The following is a 23,071-nucleotide window of genomic DNA, read 5'->3' as shown; positions in this document are numbered from 1 at the left end:
GGGGGGACCTCCCCTGGCAGAAGTGTGGTAGCCGATTAGCGCTCGTGACCCCAAGGCTGATTTCCATCCTCCCTGCCCTGGCTTGCGTGACCTAGTCGGCCCCGTAATATCCTACGCTAATCTGGTCTCACTGTCCTCCCCCTCCCCCTTCTCCCATCCTAATAATGGATCACCTGTAAGCTCTTCTTATGTGTTCAGGACTCCGGGACTATTCATATTTTTTCCTTTCTAAGATGAGTTATTTTCGACCTTTCGAAATGAATTCGGATGTGTTTTCCTCTCCTCTTTCTCCTGACCTTGTGATGTGAGCACTTTGGGTTGATTTGGTGAACCATGCATCATCTCCTCTACGCCCATGTCTTCTTGTGCTGCTTCAGTGTGGCCCATTCCTTTTGTCCTTCCCAGTGCACTTGTGTTTACCACGGACGGAGTGATGGAACGGGGACCAGGTATTTACAATTGTTTCTTAGAGGACGGTGTTTTAGATATTTTATTATAGTGTAATCTGGACCCTTTTCCACAGATATACAGCATCACTATCTTTTTAAAATGGTCCATGACTGTATAATAATTATCATAATTCATCATGAGTTTTATCTGGATTATTTGACCTGTTTTGCCATCTGGCAACTATGAGACATTTACATTTTGATTAATTATTATGTCAAGACAGTGGGTCCTTCTCAGGATTTATTTGAATTTTGATCAAATTCATTCATTCATTCTAGCAGACGTGTAGGAGGTTTGCTGTTTGTTTTCCCCTGGAAACTGGATTGTAGGTTTGATTGAATATACATATATACAGTAGTAGAACATGTGATCCAAAGGTCTCTAATAATTCACATAATGCCCATCTTAGACTTATTATGAGATCAATAGAGGAGCACTTTTTTTTTCTCTCAATACCTATCACACGTTTAGGATGACCGGAATTCAAGAGTTCTGGACATTTTTGGAGTCTTGAAAAACAGTCTGTTTGTAAGTAGATGAAGGAAAAGGATGCTAGAACAACTTTTCTAAAGTTCCACAAGTATGTATGAAGTAAACTGTGCAGGTGGAAGCACAAAGTATAAGCCTACACGCCATCCAGCTCAGAGGTCTATAATCCCGGACCGTTGTCTGGGCTTTTGTACCAGCCCAGCACTAACACACATGACTCAACATATTAAGGGCTAGATTATCAGATGAATCAGGCAGTTTAGTAGGCTACTGGGCTGAAACAAAATCCTGCACACCCTGTGGTTCTCAAGGACAGACTGAACCCCCCCCCCCCCCTGAATTGTAATCACTTATCTGACTAGACTGGGTAGGCCTAAGCTATGTAATGGATCCCTCGATTTGACCAATCCAGAAAAATGATAACTCCATGGAACGGAGAGAGGAAAGATTTGTGATGCAAACTACATGGCCAAAAGTATGTGGACAGCTGCTCGTCGAACATCTCATTCCAAAATCATGGGCATTAATATGGAGTTGGTCCCCGCTTTTGATGCTATGACAGCCTCCATCCGCTTTGCTTAAAGTCACTGAGTTATTCAGTAAGGCCATTCTACTGCCAATGTTTGTCTATGAAGATTGCATGGCTATGTGCTCGATTTCATACACCTGTCAGCAATGTGTGTGGCTGAAATAGCCGAATCCACAAATTTAAAAGGGGTGTCCACATTCTTTTATATGTATAATTTTTGTATTCTATTTATTTCCCCTTTATTTAACCAGGTAGGCCAGTTGAGAACAAGATCTCTTTTTTAACTGCGACCTGGCCAAGATAAAGCAAAGCAGTGCAACAAAAACAACAACACAGAGTTACACATAAACAAACATATTTAAACCAAGTCCATGTTTTCTGTTCCTCTCAGATCGGTGATATGCAATGACCCAGACATGTCCGACATCCCCGTCAACGTCCCCGTGGATACAGTCAAACTGCGGGTGGAGAAGACGGCTGTGCGGCGCATCCCCACCGAGGCCTTCTACTACCTGAACGACCTGCGCTACCTGTGGATCACCTACAACTCTATCTCCTCTGTGGACCCTGCCGCCTTCTACAACCTCAAGGTCCTCCACGAACTGCGTCTGGACGGGAACCTGATTTCCACCTTTCCCTGGAAGTCCCTGAAGGAGATGCCCAGTCTGAGGACGCTGGATCTTCATAACAACCGCTTGACCACTGTGGCCGTGGAGGCTACCCCATACTTGGTCAACATCACCTATCTGGATATCTCCAGCAACAAGCTGACCACTCTGTCTTCGGACTTCGTGGATATCTGGCCGCCTTTCAATGGAATGCCCGTCTCCTCCAACTTGTCCCAGAAAGTGGTGCTAGGTAAGAGAACTGAGAATAGGGTGTGAGTGGGTGATATGGAGATGAGGGTTTAAGGTTAGGACTTAACACACCCTCACTAGCTACTGGTTGTGCATGCTTTTGCCCATCTCTAGCAAACTTGCTTCTACTGATCAGCTGCTCTTCAGGAAGACTTTGATGAGCTGACTCAGTTGTATTAGTGCAGGGCTGGAGCAAAACCCTGCACTCCCAGTGGCTCTTCAGGAGGTGGGTTAGCCACCCCTACAGCAAAGCAGGTATTCAGAGATAACAGAAGATGGGATTTACCTGCATAGGAGTGTGTTGGTCGTTATGGTCGCCCATAAATGCATTGTGTATACTTAGTGACTGCTAACTTTAACCCAAAGGCATATTTCAATCTTCACATTGAGGTTCCAATACCTATTTGGGTAACTATTTATTTGGAAAGTCCTACTACAGATGCTCAAAAAACTATCAACAGACTATCAACATCATGTCGACAACTTTTGGAAGTGGACATTAAGGTCCAGTACCTACAGGTTACCGGATGCGTGTTCAACAAGGAGAATAGTTTGCGAACCTTCGCTAACCTTAGCAAATGCTTGCGAACGTACAATTAATATATACAGTTTGAGGCAACAAAGCTCAAAAGGGTAGCTGGCGACGAAGAGAAAATGGACTTTGCCGAGATGGATTCAAGTAAGTCAATATTATTTACATATGTATTGAAGAACTAAATGTAATAGACATTATATTCATCATGTATGGCTTTTCTACTTTGCGTCTATTGATCTTTCATATTATTTTGTTTAGGTTATCCATATTTTTTTACCCTCTTGATTTGTTGTAACATTACAGGCGAGAGAGATGCACAACAAGGTTGTGGGGCTACTGGAGAAAAAGTTAAGCCAACTTGTAGCTATCACAAAACAGTAACAGTATAGTGTGTAATTACTTAGCTAGCTAGCTATCTAGATACCCATCTGTTAATTTTTTAGTTGATCAACAAATATGGATATTGGTAATGAAATAGCCTAGCTAAAGATGAAGTTAGCCGTTCAACATTATGTGTTCTAGCTAACGCTAGCTAGCGAACAGTAAAAGTTAACCTAGCTAGCTAATGGTTTCCCATTACATCTGTGGTTAGGTGTTACAAGATAATTATAGTTATTATTGTTAAGTTATGAAGTGAGGAGACACAGACACCATAGTTAGCTAGTAGGAAACATGAATGACTTTATCTGTCTTTAAACACAGTATTTATCAACTCAGTCACCTTGCACCCCCTTACGGAGGGAGATCCCCTTTCAAAAAAATATAGAAGTTTTGAAACCACAGTAAAAGTGCATTAACTGCAGTCGACTGGGGCATTTTGGATGCAGTAATTGTGGAATAAGTTATACTGCACTCCAGCTTCAGTTACACAGCAAAATTACTGCAGTAAAAAAAACATGTTATTTTGGATACAGTATTTGCACCATACCGCAGTTACACTGCACTCTAATTGCAATCTTGTTTCGTAAGGACAAATGTAACTACTCCCACAATTATTATAAACATTCACACAATCCTAAGGTTAACCATTAGACAATTGAATAAATCTGATCCTGTACCAGTGGTTAGGGGAGACTTGGACCTCCTCAGGTCTGAACTTGTCCATGCACACAGGTCTCAGACCAGTCTCTATGTCCAACACAGACCACTAATAACAGGAACACATCCCACAATTATTATTGGGCAGTGTTAACTATACCATTTATAGATTTGTATTTAGTTAAGTATGGGGGGGGCTCAAGTGGAGTGTTACATTTTAAAGCATATATATACGAAAGTATGTGGACTCCCCTTAAAATTTGTGTATTGGCTATTTCAGCCAATAGTGTATAAAATCAAGCACACAGCCATGCAATCCCCATAGACAAACATTGTCATTAGAATGGCTCGTAATGAAGCGCTTAGTGACTTTCAACGTGGCACGATCATTTTTATTATAATTGAACCTTTATTTAACTAGGCACGTCAGTTAAAAACAAAATATTATTTGCAGTGATGGCATCCGATGCCACCTTTCCAACAAGTCAGTTCATCAAATTTCTGCCCTACTAGAGCTGCCCCAGTCAACTGTAAGTGCGGTTATTGTGAAGTGGAAACGTCTAGGAGCAACAACAGCTCAGCCGCGAAGTGGTAGGCTACACAAGCTCACAGAACGGGACCTCCAAGTGCTGAAGAGCATAGCGCATAAATATTGGCTGTACAAAGCGAGGTCCATACAGAAATGGTTCGTCTAGATTTCTGTGGGAGAACTTGACTGGCCTGCACAGAGCCCTGACCTCGAATCCCATCGAACACCTTTGGGAGGAATTGGAACTCCGACTGCGAGCCAGGCCTTATCGCCCAAAATAAGTGCCTGACCTCACTAATGCTCTTGTGGCTGAATGGAAGCAAGTCCCAATGTTCCAACATCTAGTGGAAAGTATTCCCAGTAGGAGCAAAGGGGGGACCAACTCCATATTACTGTCCATGATTTTGAAATGAGATGTTTGACAAGCAGGTGTCCACATACTTTTGGTCATGTATTATATATAGCCTATATGGAGGAAGTGAAGCTTAGGCCTAACCCCAGAGAGATAGAGATATACTGGTAGCTTGCTTCGACACCAACATGCATTTATTTATGTCAGATGGCTACTGCGTCTGCTATACAGATATAGATGTACAAAAGGAGGCTAATTTGTAAATTTGCGATCAGAACATTTTGTATAAAGATAAGCTAAGATAAGATATATTGTTAGATTATATGAGTATCTATTGTAGGCCTGAAACAGAATTCGTGAAATTGAAGTAAATATTTGTTATTTTATTTTTTTGTGAGCAGTGATTGTTAATTGAAGTCGATCATTGTTTCTCAATTTTATAGTCAATTAAACCCATTTTTAAAAAATGTTTTTCAATGTTATAGTCTTGTTATTTATGTATGCAATCTCATAGAAAATGTTTGTCTGTTTTCCCTGTCAGTTCTTATCTTGTTCTCTCTGCAAAATAAAGTTATTTCTGTAAAAGTTATTATATTCCTTTTCATTCTACAACATGTCAAGCACCTCAACCATTGAAAGTGCTATTTCTTTAAACATGGACACCAGAGAAAATGTATCAACAACAATTATACATTTTTGTAGAGCAGGTGCATTATGCTGTCCCTCTTCTGGACAGGATCAGGGACTGGCTCTATGCCACAACAAGGTCTTCATCTACAGAACCAGTAAAAGTTTGGACACACCTACCTATTCAAGTTTTTTTTTTTTTTTTTACTATTTTCCACGTTATAGGGTAATAGTGAAGACATCAAAACTATGAAATAATACATATATAATCATGTAGTAACCAAAAACGTGTTAAACAAATCAAAATATATTTTAGATTCCTCAAAGTAGCCACCCTTTGCCTTGATGTCAGCTTTGCACACTCTTGGCTTTCTCTCAAACAGCTTCATGAGGTAACCTGTAATGAAATTTAATTAACAGATGAGCCCTGTTAAAAGTTAATTTGTGGAATTTCTTTGCTTCTTAATGTGTTTGAGCCAATCAGTTGTGTTGTGACAAGGTAGGTGTGGTACACAGAAGATAGCCCTATTTGGTAAAATATCAAGTCCATATTATGGCAAGAACAGCTTAAATAAGCAAAGAGAAATGACAGTCTGTCATTACTTTAAGATATGAAAGCCAGACAATGCGGAACACTTCAAGAACTTTGAAAGTTTCTTCAAGTGCAGTCGCAAAAACCATCTAGAGCTATATTGAAACAGACTCTCACGAAGACCACCACAGGAAAAGAAGACCCAGAGTTACCTGTGCTGCAGAGGTTAAGTTCATTAGAGTTCCCAGCCTCAGAAATTGCAGCCCAAATAAATTCTTCACAGAGTTCAAGTAACAGACACATCTCAACATCAACTGTTCAGAGGAGACTGCGTGAATCAGCCCTTTCTGGTCAAATTGCAGCAAAGAAACCACTACAAAAGGACACCAATTAGAAGACGAGACTTGCTTGGGCCAAGAAACACGAGCAATGGACATTAGACCTTGTGAAAATCTGTCCTTTGGTCTGATGAGTCCATATTTGAGATTTTTGGTTTCAACCTCTGTGTCTTTGTGAGATGCAAAGTAGATGAACTGATCATTTCTGCATGTGTGGTACCCAGCGTGAAGCATGGAGGAGGAGGTGCGATGGTGTGGGGGTGCTTTTTTCTCCCCAATTTCGTGGTATCCAATTGTTGTAGAAGCTACTATCTTGTCTCATCGCTACAACTCCCGTACGGGCTCGGGAGAGAAGTCATGCGTCCTCCGATACACAACCCAACCAAGCCGCACTGCTTCTTAACACAGCGCACATCCAACCCGGAAGCCAGCCGCACCAATGTGCTGGAGGAAACACCGTGCATCCGGCCACCTTGGTTAGCGTACACTGCGCCCAGCCTGCCACAGGAGTCGCTGGTGCGCGATGAGACAAGGACACCCCTACCGACCAAGCCCTCCCTAACCCGGGCGACGCTAGGCCAATTGTGCGTCGCCCCTGGGACCTTCCGGTCGCGGCCGGTTACGACAGAGCCTGGACGCGAACCCAGGGACTCTGATGGCACAGCTGGCGCTGCAGTACAGCACCCTTAACCACTGCGCCACCCGGGAGGCCTATCAATTGTTTTTCAACAGGATAATAACGCAACAAACTTCCAGACTGTGTAAGGGCTATTTGACCAAGAAGAAGTGTGATGGAGTGCTGCATCAGATGACCTCAACCCAAAAAGATGGTTTTGGATGAGTTGGACCGCAGAGTGAAGGAAAAGCAGCCAACAAGTGCTCAGCATATGTGGGAACTCCTTCAAAACTGTTGGAAAAGCATTCCAGGTGATGCTGGTTGAGAGAATGCCAAGCATGTGCAAAGTTGTCATTAAGGCAAAGGGTGGCTACAGTAACTTGAAGAATCAAAAATGTTAAATATATTTAGAATTGTTTAACATTTATTTTGGTTACTACATGATTCCATGTGTGTTATTGCATAGTTTTGATGTCTTCCTTATTATTCTACAATGTCGGAAATTGTAAAAATAGAGAAAAACCCTTGAATGAGTATGTGTGTCCAAACTTTTGACTGGTACTGTAAGACTGGTACTGCCCTAATGGATGAGGACCATGTTGAATGAGAACCAGTTAAATAAAGGTTAAATAAAAACATTTAAAAATGTTGTGGCGGACTCAAGCATTCGCGATGGTATCTGTGATTTTCTCCAGCAGCAGCATGTTCCGAAGTTGGAACCTACTCCATTTGCACTTTAACAGCCCAAAGGATGTCTCAATTTTGACTCGGGTGGAGCTGTGGATCTGCTTCAATCTCTTGTTTTCGTCCAGTTGACCATTGTCCCTGAATGGCACATTTAGATCCAGGCTTAAGGGATAAGCAGTAGCCCAAGAGGTGGTACTGCTCTGGCAGAGGGTGGGCCTTTACGTCGCTGGTTCTATACAAGCATGCATCATGCACAGAACTAGCGTTGCCCGCATAGCCATGCCGCACACAGCTTGCAGCTGGAAGCTGGGCTGACCTTTACGATTTATGTAGGCATCCCGTATTTCAGAAGGCCCCCTGATGGGAATGTGAGTGCCATCAACATTTATGCACCCAATCACACCTGGGAACCCCCTAACTAAATGCTGCAATCATTGGGGATTTCCGTGACGCTAAACTTTGTTAAGACTACTTTAATCAAAACAAAGAGGCCGTCTAGACATGCAAATTACCTGAAAGGTTTCCAAATAAAATTTTATTGGTCACATACACATGGTTAACAGCTGTTAATGCGAAATGCTTGTGCTAGTTCCGACAATCTAGACAATGCACTAATATCTAATATCTAATATCTAGTAATCGAACAAATTCACAACAACTACCTTACACACAGAAATGTAAAGGGATGAATACGAATATGCACATATAAGTATATGGATGAGCGATGGCCGCAGCAGCCTCTCTATGTTAGTGATACACCATCCAAAGTGTAATTAATCATTTCACCATGCTCAAAGGGAAATTCAATGTCTGCTTTTTTATTTTTACCTTTAAAAGGTGCCCTTCTTTGAGAGGCATTGGGAAAACTCACTGGTGTTTGTGGTTGAATCGGTGTTTGAAGTTCACTGCTCGACTGAGGGACCTAACAATGTATGTGTGGGGCACAGAGATACTGTAAGGTAGTCATTCAAAAATCATGTTTAACACTATTATTGCACTCGGAGTGATTCCATGCAATTTATTATGTGACTTGTTAAGCACATTTTTTACTCTTGAACTTATTTAGACTTGCCATTCCAAAGGGGTTGAATACTTATTGACCTAAGATATTGCAAATCAAATCAAATCAAATGTTATTTGTCGCATACACATGGTTAGCAGATGTTAATACGAGTGTAGCAAAAAGCTTGTGCTTCTAGTTCGGACAATGCAGTAATATCTAACAAGTAATATAACAATTCCCCAACAACTACCTAATACACACAAATCTAAAGGGGTGAATGAGAATATGTACATGTAAGTATATGGATGAGCAACATATGGTGTAAAATACAGTATATACATGAGATATATGAGTAATGTACGATATGTAAACGTTATTAAAGTGGCATTATTTAGAGTGTATTGTATAAAGTGACTAGTGATCCATTTATTAAAGTGGCCAGTGATTGGGTCTCAATGTAGGCAGCAGCCTCTGAGTTAATAATTGCTGTCTGATGGCCTTGAGATAGAAGCTGTTTTTCAGTCTCTCGGTCCCAGCTTTGATGTACCTGTACTGACCTCGCTGTCTTGATGATAGCGGGGTGAACAAGCGGTGGCTCGGGTGGTTGTTGTCCTTGATGATCTTTTTGGCCTTCCTGTGACATCAGTGCTGTAGGTGTCCTGGAGGACAGATAGTTTGATGTGTTGTGCAGACCCCACTACCCTCTGGACAGCCTTGCGGTTGAGGGCAGTGCAGTTACCGTACCAGGTGTTGATACAGCCCGACAGGATGCTCTCGATTGTGCATCTGTAAAAGTTAGTGAGTGTTTTTAGGTGACAAGCCACATTTCTTCAGCCTCCTGAGGTTGAAGAGGTCGCTATTGTGCCTTCTTCACCACGCTGTCTGTGTGGGTGGACCATTTCAGCTTGTCCGTGATGTATGTGTTGAGGAACTTAAAACGTCCCACCTTCTCCGTTACTGCCCCATCGATGTGGATGGGGGGTGCTCCCTCTGCTGTTTCCTGAAGTCCACGATCATCTGACACCACACTCAGGGGGCCCTCACCTCCTCCATGTAGACCGTCTCGTTGTTGTTGGTAATCAAGCCTACCACTGTTGTGTGGCCACACAGTCATGGGTGAACAAGGAGTACAGGAGAGGGCTGAGAACACACCCTTGTGGGGCGCCAGTGTTGATGATCAGCAGGGTGGAGATGTTGTTTCCTATCTTCACTACCTGGGGTTGGCCCGTCAGAAAGTCCAGGACCCAGTTGCACAGGGCGGGGTCGAGACCCAAGGTCTCCCCCAGGTGGTGAAGGTAGGAAACAACATCTCCACCCTGCTGATCCTCAACACTGGGGCCCAATAAGGGTGCGTGGTAGCAAGATGTCGATGTCTGCAACAGGGCTTGTTTTCTTTTTGTAATCTGTGATTGACTGCAGACCCTGCCACATACGTCTCGTGTTTGAGCCGTAGAATTGCGACTCTATTTTGTCTCTACACTGACTCTTTGCTTGTTTGATTGCCTTGTGGAGGGGATAGCTGCACTGTTTGTATTCGGTCATGGTTCCAGTCTCCTTGCCTTGATTAAAAGTGATGGTTAGCGCTTTCAGTCTTGCATGAATGCTGCCTTCAATCCACGGTTTCTGGTTAGGAAAGATTTTAATTGTCACGGTGGACATCTCTGATGCACTTGCTATTAAACTCGCTCTCCAAGTCAGCGTCTACATCAATGTTGTTGTCTGAGGCTATCCGGAACATATCCCAGCCCACATGATCGAAGCAATTTTGAAGCGTGGAGTCCGATTGGTCAGACCAGTTTTGGATAGACCTGAGCACAGTCAGATATGCCGAAGGCAGGGCGGGGAGAGCTTTGTATGTTTCGCGGAAGTTAGAGTAGCAACGATCCAGAATGCGACTCTGACAACATATCCCAAGTGAGCCATGTTTCCGTGAAACAGAGAATGTTACAATCTCTGATGTCTCTCTGGAAGGCAACTCATGCCCTAATTTCGTCCACCTCATCATCTAGAGATTGGACATTGGCGAGTAATATGTTCTGGAAGCGGTGGATGGTGTGCTCACCTTCTGAGTTTGACCAGTAGGCCACTCCGTCTGCCTCTTCTGCGGCGACCGTGTTGTTTTGGGCCAGCCTCTGGGATAAGATCCCATGTCCAGGGTGAAGGTTCGAATGAAGGATCCGCTTTAGGAAAGACGTATTCCTGGTCGTAATGTTGGTAATTTGACGTCACTTTTATATCCAATAGTTCTTCCTGGCTGTATATAATAACACTTGAGATTTTCTGGCTCACAATGTAAGAAATAATACATAAAAAAAAAACAACTGCATAGTTTCCTAAGGACCTGAAGCGAGGCGACCATCTCTGTCGTCTCATCCGAAAATGAGACCGAAAGGCGAAGTCGTTGTAGCGAGAGATGACTTTCTCCATAACCATATACATTTTATGAATAGAATGGGCGTCCCCATTTAAGTCCATGGTGGCATAATCGGGGGACTGGCGGCTATTGAGATTGTACCCATAGGAGCACAGCAAGAAGCAAAAGCAAGACGCAAAAGCAGGAAGTGTACCCATCAACATGTGCTGTGATTTGTTGATTCAGCTCAACTGACATTACAAAAATGTCATTTCATTGCATGAGCCACATCAGTTAACATAATTTGAATAAACATTCTATTTTACCATGGAAAATATTGTATCATGAGTTTACCAGTTATTAAATGTCCAGTGTTAGAGGTTCCAAGCCCATTCTATTCATTGTATTTCTCTATGCACATGAACCTTGACTCACTTTTCGGTGTTGATACACCCACTAAAATCTGCAGCCACTCCGTGACATGGGGAATAGGATCTGAAAAGTAATCCATTATCGCGGAAGCCATAGCTAAAGCCAACATTTTGCATGGTCGGTCCATTATGTTATCAGCAAGAATAGCTCGAACTAACGGAATGCAATGTTTGTGCAAATTTTTTTTTTTACAAATCATGTTTTTAACAAACACAGTTCACAGCAAATGTTTGCTAATGCATTGCTTGTTAATGCGCCTCTTGATCCACCTCATAAGAAGTGGGGAGTTAAAGTTAGCATGCATTGATGGTACGTTTCTGACCCCTGGATTTGACGAATCTAATTTACTATTTTTCCATGCTTTGATTTGCACAAACATGCCATGTATTTTGGGCTTGACACTAAATCTGACAGATTGTGAAGGTGTCTGAAGGTGTAAGCGGGCCCTCAGATGTACTCAACTTTTAATTGACATGTCAAATGCTGAATGGAAAGCTGATGTACCAACTGATTTATCCACTGATGTATCACACTTTAAGAGCATTCGGAAACAATAAAACATTAAAAAAAATAAAAAAAATGGGGACTTGGTTAGGGACTTACAGTTACAATGGGACGTTTATTTAAAAAAACTGAATTAATTAATTATTGATAATTAAGCAATAAGGCTTGAATGGGTGTGGTATATATGGCCTATAAACTGTACCATGGCTAAGGACTGTTCTTATGCACGACGCAACGTGGAGTGCCTGGATACAGCCCTTGGCAATATTGGCAATATACCAAAAATACCTGAAATGCCTTATTGCTATAGTAAACTGGTTACCAACGTTATTAGAGCAGTAAAAATACATGTTTTTTCATACCCGTGCTATGTGGTCTTATATACCACAGCTGTCAGCCAATCAGCATTCAGGGCTCGAACATCCCAGTTTATAATATTCAATAATCAATGGGTATACAGTATATAATTAATTTAAAAGCCAAAAATGCAACAACTGCAGATTGCACCTTTAAAATAAAAATAGGTAGTGCACTGTAGTATGTTGTGAAAAAAGCCAACACCAGATTTAGAGTTTGCTGTTGGGTTGGCCGCTGTTAAGTACATCTAATCTGGTTAATTTTACTACAGTGGGCTAAATCAGGGTTTCTTGGTAGTCTTAAACACATCTACTTTGAAACAAAAGTATACACCTCACACATATGGTTATGGGCTTAAAAAAAGTAACACCAGTATCATGTTAGATGTGGAGTTGAAATGTATTCAATTTTGAGTTTGCATCACAATATTACACTTTAAGTATATATTTTGCTTTCGGAAATTATTCAGACACCTTGACTTTTTTCACATTTTGTTACGCTACAGCCGTATTCTAAAATTGATTAAATTGTTTTTCCCCCTCAACAATCTACACATAATACCCAATAATGAAAAAAAAACAGGTTTTTAGAAGTTTTGTTTGCAATTGTATTTAAATAAAAAAAACTGAAATATGACATTTACATAAGTATTTAGAGCCTTTACTCAGCACTTGTTGAAGCACCTTTGGCAGCATTTACAGCATTGAGTCGTCTTGGGTATGACACTACAAGCTTGAAACACCTGTCTTTGGGGAATTTATCAAATTCTTCTCTGCAGATTTTCTCAAGCTCTGTAAGGTTGGATGGGGAGCATCACAGCACAGCTATTTTCAGGTATTTTTTCAGGTCTCTCCAGAGATGTTCGACCAGGTTCACGTCTGGGCTCTGGCTGGGCCACTCGAGGACATTCAGAGACTTGTCCCAAAGCTACTCCTGCATTGTTTTGGCTGTGTGTTTAGGTTCATTGTCCTGTTGGAAGGTGAAACTTTCCCCAGTCTGAGGTCCTGAGCGCTATGGAGTAGGTTTTCAGGATCTCTCTGTACTTTCAGGATCTCTCTGTACTCCATTCATCCTTCCCTCAACCCTGACTAGTCTCCTAGTCCCTGAAGCTGAAAGAATCTCCAAAGCATGATGCTGCCACCACCATGCTACACCATAGGGATGGTGACAGATTTCCTTAAGATGTGACGCGGGACATTCAGGCCAAAAAGTTCAATCTTGGTTTCATCAGACCAAAGAATGTTGTTCCTCATGGTCTGAGTCCTTTAGGTGCCTTTTGGCAAACTCCAAGCAGGCTGTCATGTGCATTTTACTGAGGATTGGGTTCTGTCTGGTCACTCTCCCAACATACTTGCACTTCCACGTGTGTGTGTGTGTGTGTGTGTGTGTGTGTGTGTGTGTGTGTGTGTGTGTGTGTGTGTGTGTGTGTGTGTGTGTGTGTGTGTGTGTGTGTGTGTGCGTGTGTGTGCGTGTGTGTGTGTGTGTGTGTGTGTGTGTGTGTGTGTGTGTGTGTGTGTGTGTGTGTGTGTGTGTGTGAACGGTTATGTGTGCATGTGAGAGAGAGACGGAGAGAGCGAGAGATAGAGTTTGTGTATGTGTGTTTATGTGTGCAAAAAAAATATTCTGGGGTGACTTGAAACTGACAATAAAAAAAAGAAACAACATATAATTGCATGTCATTTCGATTTTTTTGTTAATTTCATTATACACAAAAATGTAAAGTTAGACTCAATGATATGACGTAGATGGAGGAAGTAAACTGCAGAGTGGGTACATTTCTGCCACAACTAAGAGCGCTGAAGCATGAGGCTCAACTTCTCTGCTGTTCTGGTGCCCTAGCTACTACACTGTACACAACGTGAAGCAAACCTGTGCACATGCGCAGATACTTTGTGTGACTATGTGAGTCTACCTTTAAAAACAAATCCAAGTTAATATGGCGCTCAAAATGTAAGTATCTTGATGCGGGTAACCAAAGAGATAGAACATCGAGTGATTTATTTACTCCACTTTAATAATATTTCTATAAACTTCATAATTTTAAGTTCTTGCAACAATGTGCCACGGGGCTCTGTTTTTAGAGGATTGTGGGTAATTAAAAATGTTTAGACTTGATAATAATTTGACAATGTTTTATGCATGTTTGAAGAAAGAAAATTATATTTCTACTTTAGTATCAAGCAGCCTGCTGTGCCATGAGGTGTAATGGATCAGGATGAACAGATATCAAAACTGAGACCCACCGATTTCTACAATCACAACTCTTCATGACAGAGGCAAACACAGCACGCTGCAACACTTTGGTTCTACCTCCAATGTTTTTCATATTTTTTACTTATTTAGCTAGGTATTAAGAACACATTCTTATTTACAATGACTACCTACCCCGGCCAAACCCTAACCCTGATGATGCTGGACCAATTGTGCTCCGCCCTATGGGACTCCCAATCATGCCCGGTTGTGATACAGCCAGAACCAAACAAGGCCTGTAGTGATGCCTCTAGCACTCAGATGCAGTGCCTTAGACCGCTGCACCCCTCGGGAGCCCATTACTGCTGGTGGATTGAGCACTGTGCTCAACAATGCCTGACAAAGTGGGTTAAAATGGCAAATTATCAAATACATTAGACAATGTTAAAGTTGTGTTTGTGAAACACTAATGTTTTGGGTTTACTACTCAATAATATTGCGTGTAATTGTGTTGCCTTGAAGGGACAGTGCAATCAAAAATGTGATTTCCCTGTAGTTTATAATGGTATTTCCACACTGTGTGGTCGAAATAACACCGAAATTGTGAAAATTATGATAGGGTACAATAATTGTATTATGTTCTGGTGGAATGGAGTTATTGGCCCACAACATGACATCACAATCTGATCTGATTTCTGACCAATGATCAGTCGTCTTTTATTTGCATATGCATCGTCCTACTTTAAAGGGGTAAGCGGTTTGGTAAATCTGATCATTGCAGAAAGATGGCTCAGTTGTGACACTATATGCATACCTAGAATCAGAATACTGAATTACAATTCTAGCTGTTCAAAAAAGTAACTATGTATAGTTTTTGTTCTATAACTTGGGTGGAAATATTTCTGAACATGGAAATCATAGCATATTATCCAGTGAATGATTTTGTTGAACTTAGATATGTACAAGATGTACAGAGATGAGAACATATCATGATAGAGGTATACTTCAACTAAAGTACAAAATGTGTATAATTTGTGTATGAGCTAGGATAAACTGCAATTTACCTTAATAGCCACATTAGCATTAGCATTGATCACAGCATTGTTTGCATGTTCTTAATCTCGGATCCACTGCCATGTTCCCAACCTTTTCACAAACACAAATGTAAGTTGAATTGAACATAACAGTCGCAAACATTTCCACTTTTGTCCTCTGCAGGTCTTCAGGACAACCTGTGGGTCTGCGACTGCAGGATCTCCAAGCTGATCGAGCTTTCCAAAATGTCTGACACGTCAGTGGTACTAATGGACCAGTTCCTACATTGCAGCGGGCCTGAAAACCTGGCTGGTGTTAAGTTCCAAAGGGTGGAACTGGACCAATGTCTCAAGCCATCCGTCATGATGTCAGCCACCAAGATCACAGCCTCGGTGGGCAGCAATGTGCTCCTGCGGTGTGATGCCACGGGTTACCCCACGCCTACCCTCATCTGGACTACTTCAGATGGCTCACGTGTCAACAACACAGGTATCAACAGTGACACATTTTATTATAAGAAAATGCATACAGTGTGTTATTCAACATGTTTATAAAAATTATTTTAAATGAACAAATTCCTTTGTTAATATTTACTTATGTTCTACAGTTGTGATTCAATAAAATAATATTTGTGCTTCAATAAGATAAAGTCTACATCTTGGCAATGTTGAAGTGTTTGCATTTTCATGATCTACCTATAGTTGTCCAGGAGTCTCCAGGAGAGGGTGTCCGATGGTCCATCATCAGCCTGAATGGGGTCTCGTACAAAGACAACGGGGAGTACAGCTGCAAGGCTAAGAACTTTGCCGGCAACGCAGAGGCTGCCATCACCCTGTCTGTGGCAGGTTATGTCACTACAAACATGCCTCCAGAGAGGCCGGACATAGAGGCTGCAGGGAATAGCCCCTCCACAACGTCCTCTGCTCCTGAAACTGGCTTCTCAAACTCCCCTAGTGCACCGTCTACCACCACCGCCCCACCTACCACCACGCATCCAGCCATCTTGCCACCCATCCTCACCAAGAAGAAACCCACGCCCAGCAACGTGCAGCAGATAGCACCATCCAAACCATCCGAGACCCCGCAAGGCAGCGACAGGAAGCTAGCGGCGGATCAGAGTGAAAAGAAAGATGCTTCCAAGTCTGTCCAAGATCTCGAGATCGTGGAGGAAACGCCGGATAGCGCGGTTCTACTCTGGACGACCGAAGGTTTGCCGAGCAATGCACCTCTCACCGTTGTTTACTCCACTTATGATGAGGAGGACAACTCCAAAAGGACAATGGATACCGATGCCGGGAGTGGCAAAGTTCTACTCGAAGGCTTGACTTCTGGATTGAGGTACCAGGTTTGTCTGGTTTCCAAGGGAAGTGCCGCGGGAAAAGACCCCTGTATCAACTTCTTTACTCTGGACCTTGTTGAGGACAATGCTGCGAACAAGCTGCTGATGATCATCAGCAGCTTTGCCTGCGCCGTGGCTTTACCTGTCATTGGTTTGCTGGTCTACAAGATCCTCTCACTCTATTGCAGGAGCAATGTGCCTTCTTCGGACGAGGAGCTATCTAAAGACACATATGTGAAGTTTGAGACAATATCAATGAAGCAGAGGACCTTCAACGCTAATCCCGCTGAATTGTGGACCTACAGGCAGACCAAGGAGTCCCAAGAGAGAATGCTCCTCTGCTCCAGGTCGAGCATTGACTCACAAATGACATACAAGAGTGACAGTTCCAGATCAGAATTTTTGTGCTAGCGTTAGATTAAGACTCTACATGACTCGAAAGTTAATACTAAATCTGGAGAATTTTTTGAGGAAAACTACAAGGTTTTGCGTGTTCAAAACTTTTATGACAAGAATTGCCAGATGAATCACTGTTTGTTACAGCCTTAATTTCTTTGTAATAAAAAAAAAAAACTTTGAGATACAGTTACCTCCAAAAGTATTGGGACAGTGACAAATGTTTTGTTGTTTGTATTCCAGCAATTTGGATGTGAAATGATACAATGACTATGAGGTTTAGTGCAGACTGTCAGCTTTAATTTGAGGGTGAACTGTTCAGAAATTACAGCACTTTTTGTACATAGTCCCTCCAAAAGTATTTGGATAAATTCACTTATATGTGTATTTAAGTAGTCAAACGTGTATTATATGGTCCCATATTCCTAGCACGCAATAATTATATGTTGGATGCATTTGCTGTTTGTTTTGGTTGTATTTCAGATTATTTTGTGCCCAATAGAAATGAATGGTAAATAATGTATTGTGTCATTTTGGAATCACTTCAATTGTAAATAAGACTAGAGTATGTTTGTAAACACTTCTACATTAATGTGGATGCTACCATGGTTACGGATAGTCCTGAAAGAGTTGTGAATAATGATTAGTGAGAAAGTTACAGACCGGCAAGACATGCTAACCTCTGACCATTGCAATAACATGGGAGGTTAGCAGTTTTTGGCGGGTTTGAAATGTATGCCTCCATAACTTTCTCACTCATCATTATTCACTATTCATTAAGGATTATCCGTAATCATGGATGCAAGTGTTTAGAAACATCTCCTATTCTTATTTACAATAAAAGGGACTCCAAAATGATGCAATACCTTACTTATTGGGAACAAAATAATCTGAAACAATAATAATAAATAATAAATAAAAATCAGCAAATGCATCCAACAAATTAGTCGAATCACAGGCTTGATGTAGTCATTGCACACTATGAATAGTGGACCAAATATTAACTTTTAACTATTTGAATAGTGGCATCGATAATGGCACAGGAGGGAGGCTGATGTTTTACAGGCTCCTAACCAACTGTGGTATTTTGTTTATTTTTTTGCATTGTCTGTAATTTATTTTGTACATAATGTTACTGTTACCGTCTCTTGTGACCGAAAAGTGCTTCTGGATATCAGAACAGCGATTACTCACCTCAAACTGGATGAAGACTTTTCTTTAATGAGTTTGACGCGAAGGATATACTGCTTCTCGGAGACCAGGCCCAAATCCTCATCATTCGCATGAATAAAATAAGGAAATAAATGGGGCAGAGATCGGGGTGTCTTGTGAGAATTCATCGACGAGCGGGTAACCCGCCTCTACCATCCGTTCTATTGGCCAACGTGCAATCAGACATTAAAAACTGGAATATCTTATGTTTCACCAAGTCGTGGCTGAACTGCAAACAGGATAATATACAGTTGGATGAGTTTTCTGTGCATTGGCAGGACAGAACAGCTACATCTGGCAAGACGAGGTGTGGGGGATTTGTCTACTTGTCAATAATGTCTAATATTAAGGAAGTCTCGAGGTATTGCTCGCCTGAGGTAGAGTACCTCAGTGGTTGGTCAGACTGTTTTGCTATCACAGACTGGAATATGTTCTGCGATTCATCCAATGGCATTGAGGAGTATACCACCTCAGTCACCAGGTGCATCAATAAGTACATCAAAAACAGCGTCCCCACATACCTCAACCAGAAGCCATGGATTAGGTACATACCTCAACCAGAAGCCATGGATTACAGGCAACATCTGCGTTGAGCTAAGGCTAGAGCTTCAAGGAGCAGGACACTAATCCGGAACCTTATAATAAATCCTGCTATGCCTTCAGACGAACCATCAAACAGGCAAAGCGTCAATACAGGACTAAGATTGACTCCTACTCCACCGGCTCTGATGCTCGTCGGATTTTGCTGGGCTTGCAAACTATTACAGACTGCAAAAGGGAAACCCAGCCGCGAGCTTCCCAGTGACGTGAGCCTACCAGATGAGCTAAATGCCTTTTATGCTCGCTGTCGAGGCACGCAACACTGAAGCATGCATGAGAGCATCAGCTGTTCTGGACGACTGTGTGATCACGCTCTCCGTAGCCAATGTGAGCAAGACCTTTAAACAGGTCAACATTCACAAGGCCGCAGGGCCAGGCGGATTACCAGGACGTGTACTCAGAACATGCGCAGACCAACTAGCAAGTGTCTTCACTGACATTTTCAATCTCTCCCTGACCAAGTCTGTAATACATACCTACATGTTTCAAGCAGATCACCATAGTCCCTGTGACAAAGAGAGCAAAAGTAACCTGTATAAATGACTACCGCCCCATACCACTCACATTGGTAGCCATGAAGTGCTTTGAAAGACTGGTTATGGCTCATGTCAACACCATCAACCGGGAAACCTTAGACCCACTCCAATTCGCATACCGCCCTAACAGATCCACAGATTACTCAACCTCAATCGCCCCTACCCACCTGGACAAAAGGAACACCTATGTGGGAATGCTGTTCTTTGATTACAGCTCAGTGTTTAACACCATAGTGCCTACAAAACTCATGACTAAGTTAAGGACCCTGGGACTAAACACCTCCTTCTGCAACTGGATTCTGGAGTTCCTGACCGGCCAACCCCAGGTGGTAAGGGTAGGTAACAACACATCTGCCACGTTGATCCTCAACACGGGGGCACCTCAGGTATGCGTGCTTAGTGCCCTCCTGTACTGCCTGTTCGCCCACAACTGCGTGCCCATACATGAGTCCAACACCAACATTAAGTTTGCGGATGACACAACAGTGGTAGGCCTGATCACCAACAAACAACGAGACAGCCTATAGGGAGGAGGTCAGAGACCTGGCAGTGTGGTGCCAGGAAAACAACCTCTCCCTCAACGTTAGAAAGACAAAGGAGCTGAATGTGGACTACAGGAAAAGTAGGGCTGAACACGCCCCCATTCAACGGGGCTGTAGTGGAGTGGGTTGAGAGTTTCAAGTTCCTTGGTGTCCACTTCATCAACAAACTATCATGGTCCAAACATACCAAGACAGTCGTGAAGAGGGCACAACACCTTTTTCCCCTCAAGAGGCTGAAAAGATTTGGCATGGGTATATAGCTGCACCATCGAGAGCATCCTGACCGGTTGCATCACCGCCTGGTATGGCAACTGCTCAGTATCTGACCATAAGACGCTACATAGGGTAGTGCGTACAGCCAAGTACATCACTGGGGCCAAGCTTCCTGCCATCCAGGACCTATATACTAGGCGGTGTCGGAGGAAGGCCCAAGAAATTGTCAAAGACTCCAGTCACCCAAGTCATAGACTGTTCTCTCTGCTATCGCACAGCAAGCAGTACCGGATCACCAAGTCTACGTCCAAAAGGCTCCTTAACAGCTTCTACCCCCAAGCCATAAGACTACTGAACAGCTAATCAAATGGCCACCCAGACTATTTACATTGAACCTCCCTTTGTTTTTACACTGCTACTCGCTGTTTATTATCTATGCATAGTCACTTTACCCTTACCTAAGGTACATGTACAAATTACCTGTACCCCTGCACATTGACTCTGTACCGGTACTCCCTGTATCTAGCCTCATTATTGTTATTTTGTTGTGCTACTTTTTATTACATTTTTTACTTCAGTTTATTTTGTAAAATTTTTCTTAACTCAATTTCTTGATCTGCATTGTTGGTTTAGGGCTTGTAAGTAAGCATTTCACGGGGTCTACACCTGTTGTATTCGGTGCATGTGACAAATACAAACGGATTTGATTTAAGTTCATTTTTCCCAATACTTTTAGTCCCCACATCTTAGGGGACAATGTACAGAAAGTGCTTTAATTTCTAAATGGTTCACCCGATATGGATGACAATACCCTCAAATGAAAGTTGACAGTCTACACTTTAACCTCATTTAACCTTGGTGTATCATTTCAAATCCAAAGTGCTGGAGTACAGAGCCGAAACAACAATATGTGTCACTGTCACAATTCTTTTGGAGCTCACTGTAGGTTTTTGACAATACCGCGATATTCAGAAGTATCGTGGCAAGTGAACAAACCATGTTTTAATTTCTTGAGGAAAACAGCCCTATTGGAAACAAACAGCATTTTATTGTCATAGTATCATCATCGTATTCTACTGTGCACAGATGTCAATTCAACGTCTATTCTAGGTTGGTTCATTGGAATTACGTGAAAACAACGTTGATTCAACCCGTGTGTGCTCAGTGGGCTCATGATACTGGTATCGTAACAACTACATTTTGATATTGCTGTCTTTACAGCTCAGTGCTTAAATTAAACTCAGTTGAATGCAATTTTCCATAATACTGTAATCAATAGTATGTCTGTGTTCATTATGGCCTACTTCTTTGTCACTATACACTACACCGTACCAGGTTTAAACAGATATGACATTCATTGATCTCAATATGGTATCAATAGACATACCCGCTATCCTATTCCATGTCCAAGTCCAACAACCCATGTATTTATACTGCTGGCAATGGTGACAAGAATTATTCACTTAAAGTCAAACCTTCAAGCTAATCGATGCCTTACTTTCCTAAAACATTTTCTCCCCTAGTATATTAAAAGATTTGACCTGCCCAACAAACAAATGCCACAGTTTCTGTGTGACCTATTGCATGTATTTGTACATAAAATTGTATTGTATTCTTATTTTTAATAAAAACAGATCTTTATGCATTTCATATTTCATATAAGCATTTGGGTATATATGGCAGTGTTGGTCAGTGTGATGCACTACTTACAGTGCTGTCATAGGCTCTCTGTACAACAACTCCACTATTGTCTATTAGGTGTGGTATTTCCCAATGTGATAATCTCTGGCCTACGTCCATGAAAATTGGGATTCTGTGCCCTTTCCTCACTTGAGCAACAGGTGCATATATTTCTCAATGTTACAACCCTTCCTCTGTCCTCTCTGTCGATCCCACAGTGAGCTCCACTTCCACTGTCTCACAGATGTTAGGTATTGAGAACGTCGATGTCTGTACATACACCAACCATGTGTGTGACTGTGTATATGAGCATGTAAATGTCAAAATATATCCACTGTCACCCATGTGTGTTCCTTTCCTATCCCACTGGCTGGCGAGCACAGTGAGAAAGCGGGACCGTAATCAATGGGTCACGGCCTTCTGGGTGCCTGAACAGGCATGGCCGTAAATCCCGATAACATGGGTGGAGCCGGAAAGACATTCCCATGGATAACCTGTCCTATGCCACCAGCTGCATGTGTCTGGGTTCTGCCCGTCATGCCAGCTGTTCTGTTAACATGACAATGGCCAAGGTGTTTGACAAACAGATGGGATGGTGTGGTGATGGGATTGGTTAGTGGGCCAGGAACCTGCTAGTCTGAGCACACCCCCTTGCCTCTTTGGTAACACTTTACTGTGTTCTTACTATTGTGTAGTTATTCTTCAGTATAACATACACTCATTATAGTGGCTAACACCGTAATAAAAACACTAGTTATTGTGTTACCATGTCCCTCAAAATACAACAAAAGAATTAAGAGTGACACAGTATTCCAAGGTGCATTGCATGACATTTCCAAATACATCAGCGTGTTTAGATGACAATGAGAGTCCACTATGTGCAGAATTTGATCTAGAGTGACATTTCAAATGTTGTCAACAGAGGTGAAATCACAAGACAAAGGCCATTGTTTAGGCACGTTTCCAGCTCCACTATAGCTGTGGACACTGAGCCCTTTCCAGCCTCGTTAGCCCTCCTACAGCTACGTCAACGGCCACTTGTGACACTGCTGCTAACAATATGCTAGTCATCCTGGGCATGAATAGGGGTTTGGTTGGTG

The 23,071-nt window shown here is 42.2% G+C and overlaps 1 protein-coding gene across 1 annotated transcript; it reads left to right on the top strand.

The window, feature by feature from the left end:
* The first annotated feature begins 222 nt into the window (after positions 1 to 222).
* LOC139390774 (leucine-rich repeat, immunoglobulin-like domain and transmembrane domain-containing protein 3) lies at positions 223 to 18,079 on the top strand. Its single transcript, XM_071138137.1, has 4 exons — positions 223 to 449; positions 1,860 to 2,326; positions 15,637 to 15,942; positions 16,155 to 18,079. Exons 1-4 carry the CDS (start codon positions 334 to 336, stop codon positions 17,201 to 17,203), a joined length of 1,938 nt encoding a protein of 645 aa, XP_070994238.1. The 5' UTR covers positions 223 to 333; the 3' UTR covers positions 17,204 to 18,079.
* The last annotated feature ends 4,992 nt before the right edge of the window (positions 18,080 to 23,071 follow it).

This window comes from Oncorhynchus clarkii, chromosome 31 (genome assembly GCF_045791955.1).
Source record: "Oncorhynchus clarkii lewisi isolate Uvic-CL-2024 chromosome 31, UVic_Ocla_1.0, whole genome shotgun sequence".
Taxonomy (NCBI): Eukaryota; Metazoa; Chordata; class Actinopteri; order Salmoniformes; family Salmonidae; genus Oncorhynchus; species Oncorhynchus clarkii.
This window is presented reverse-complemented; position numbering and strand designations above follow the sequence as displayed.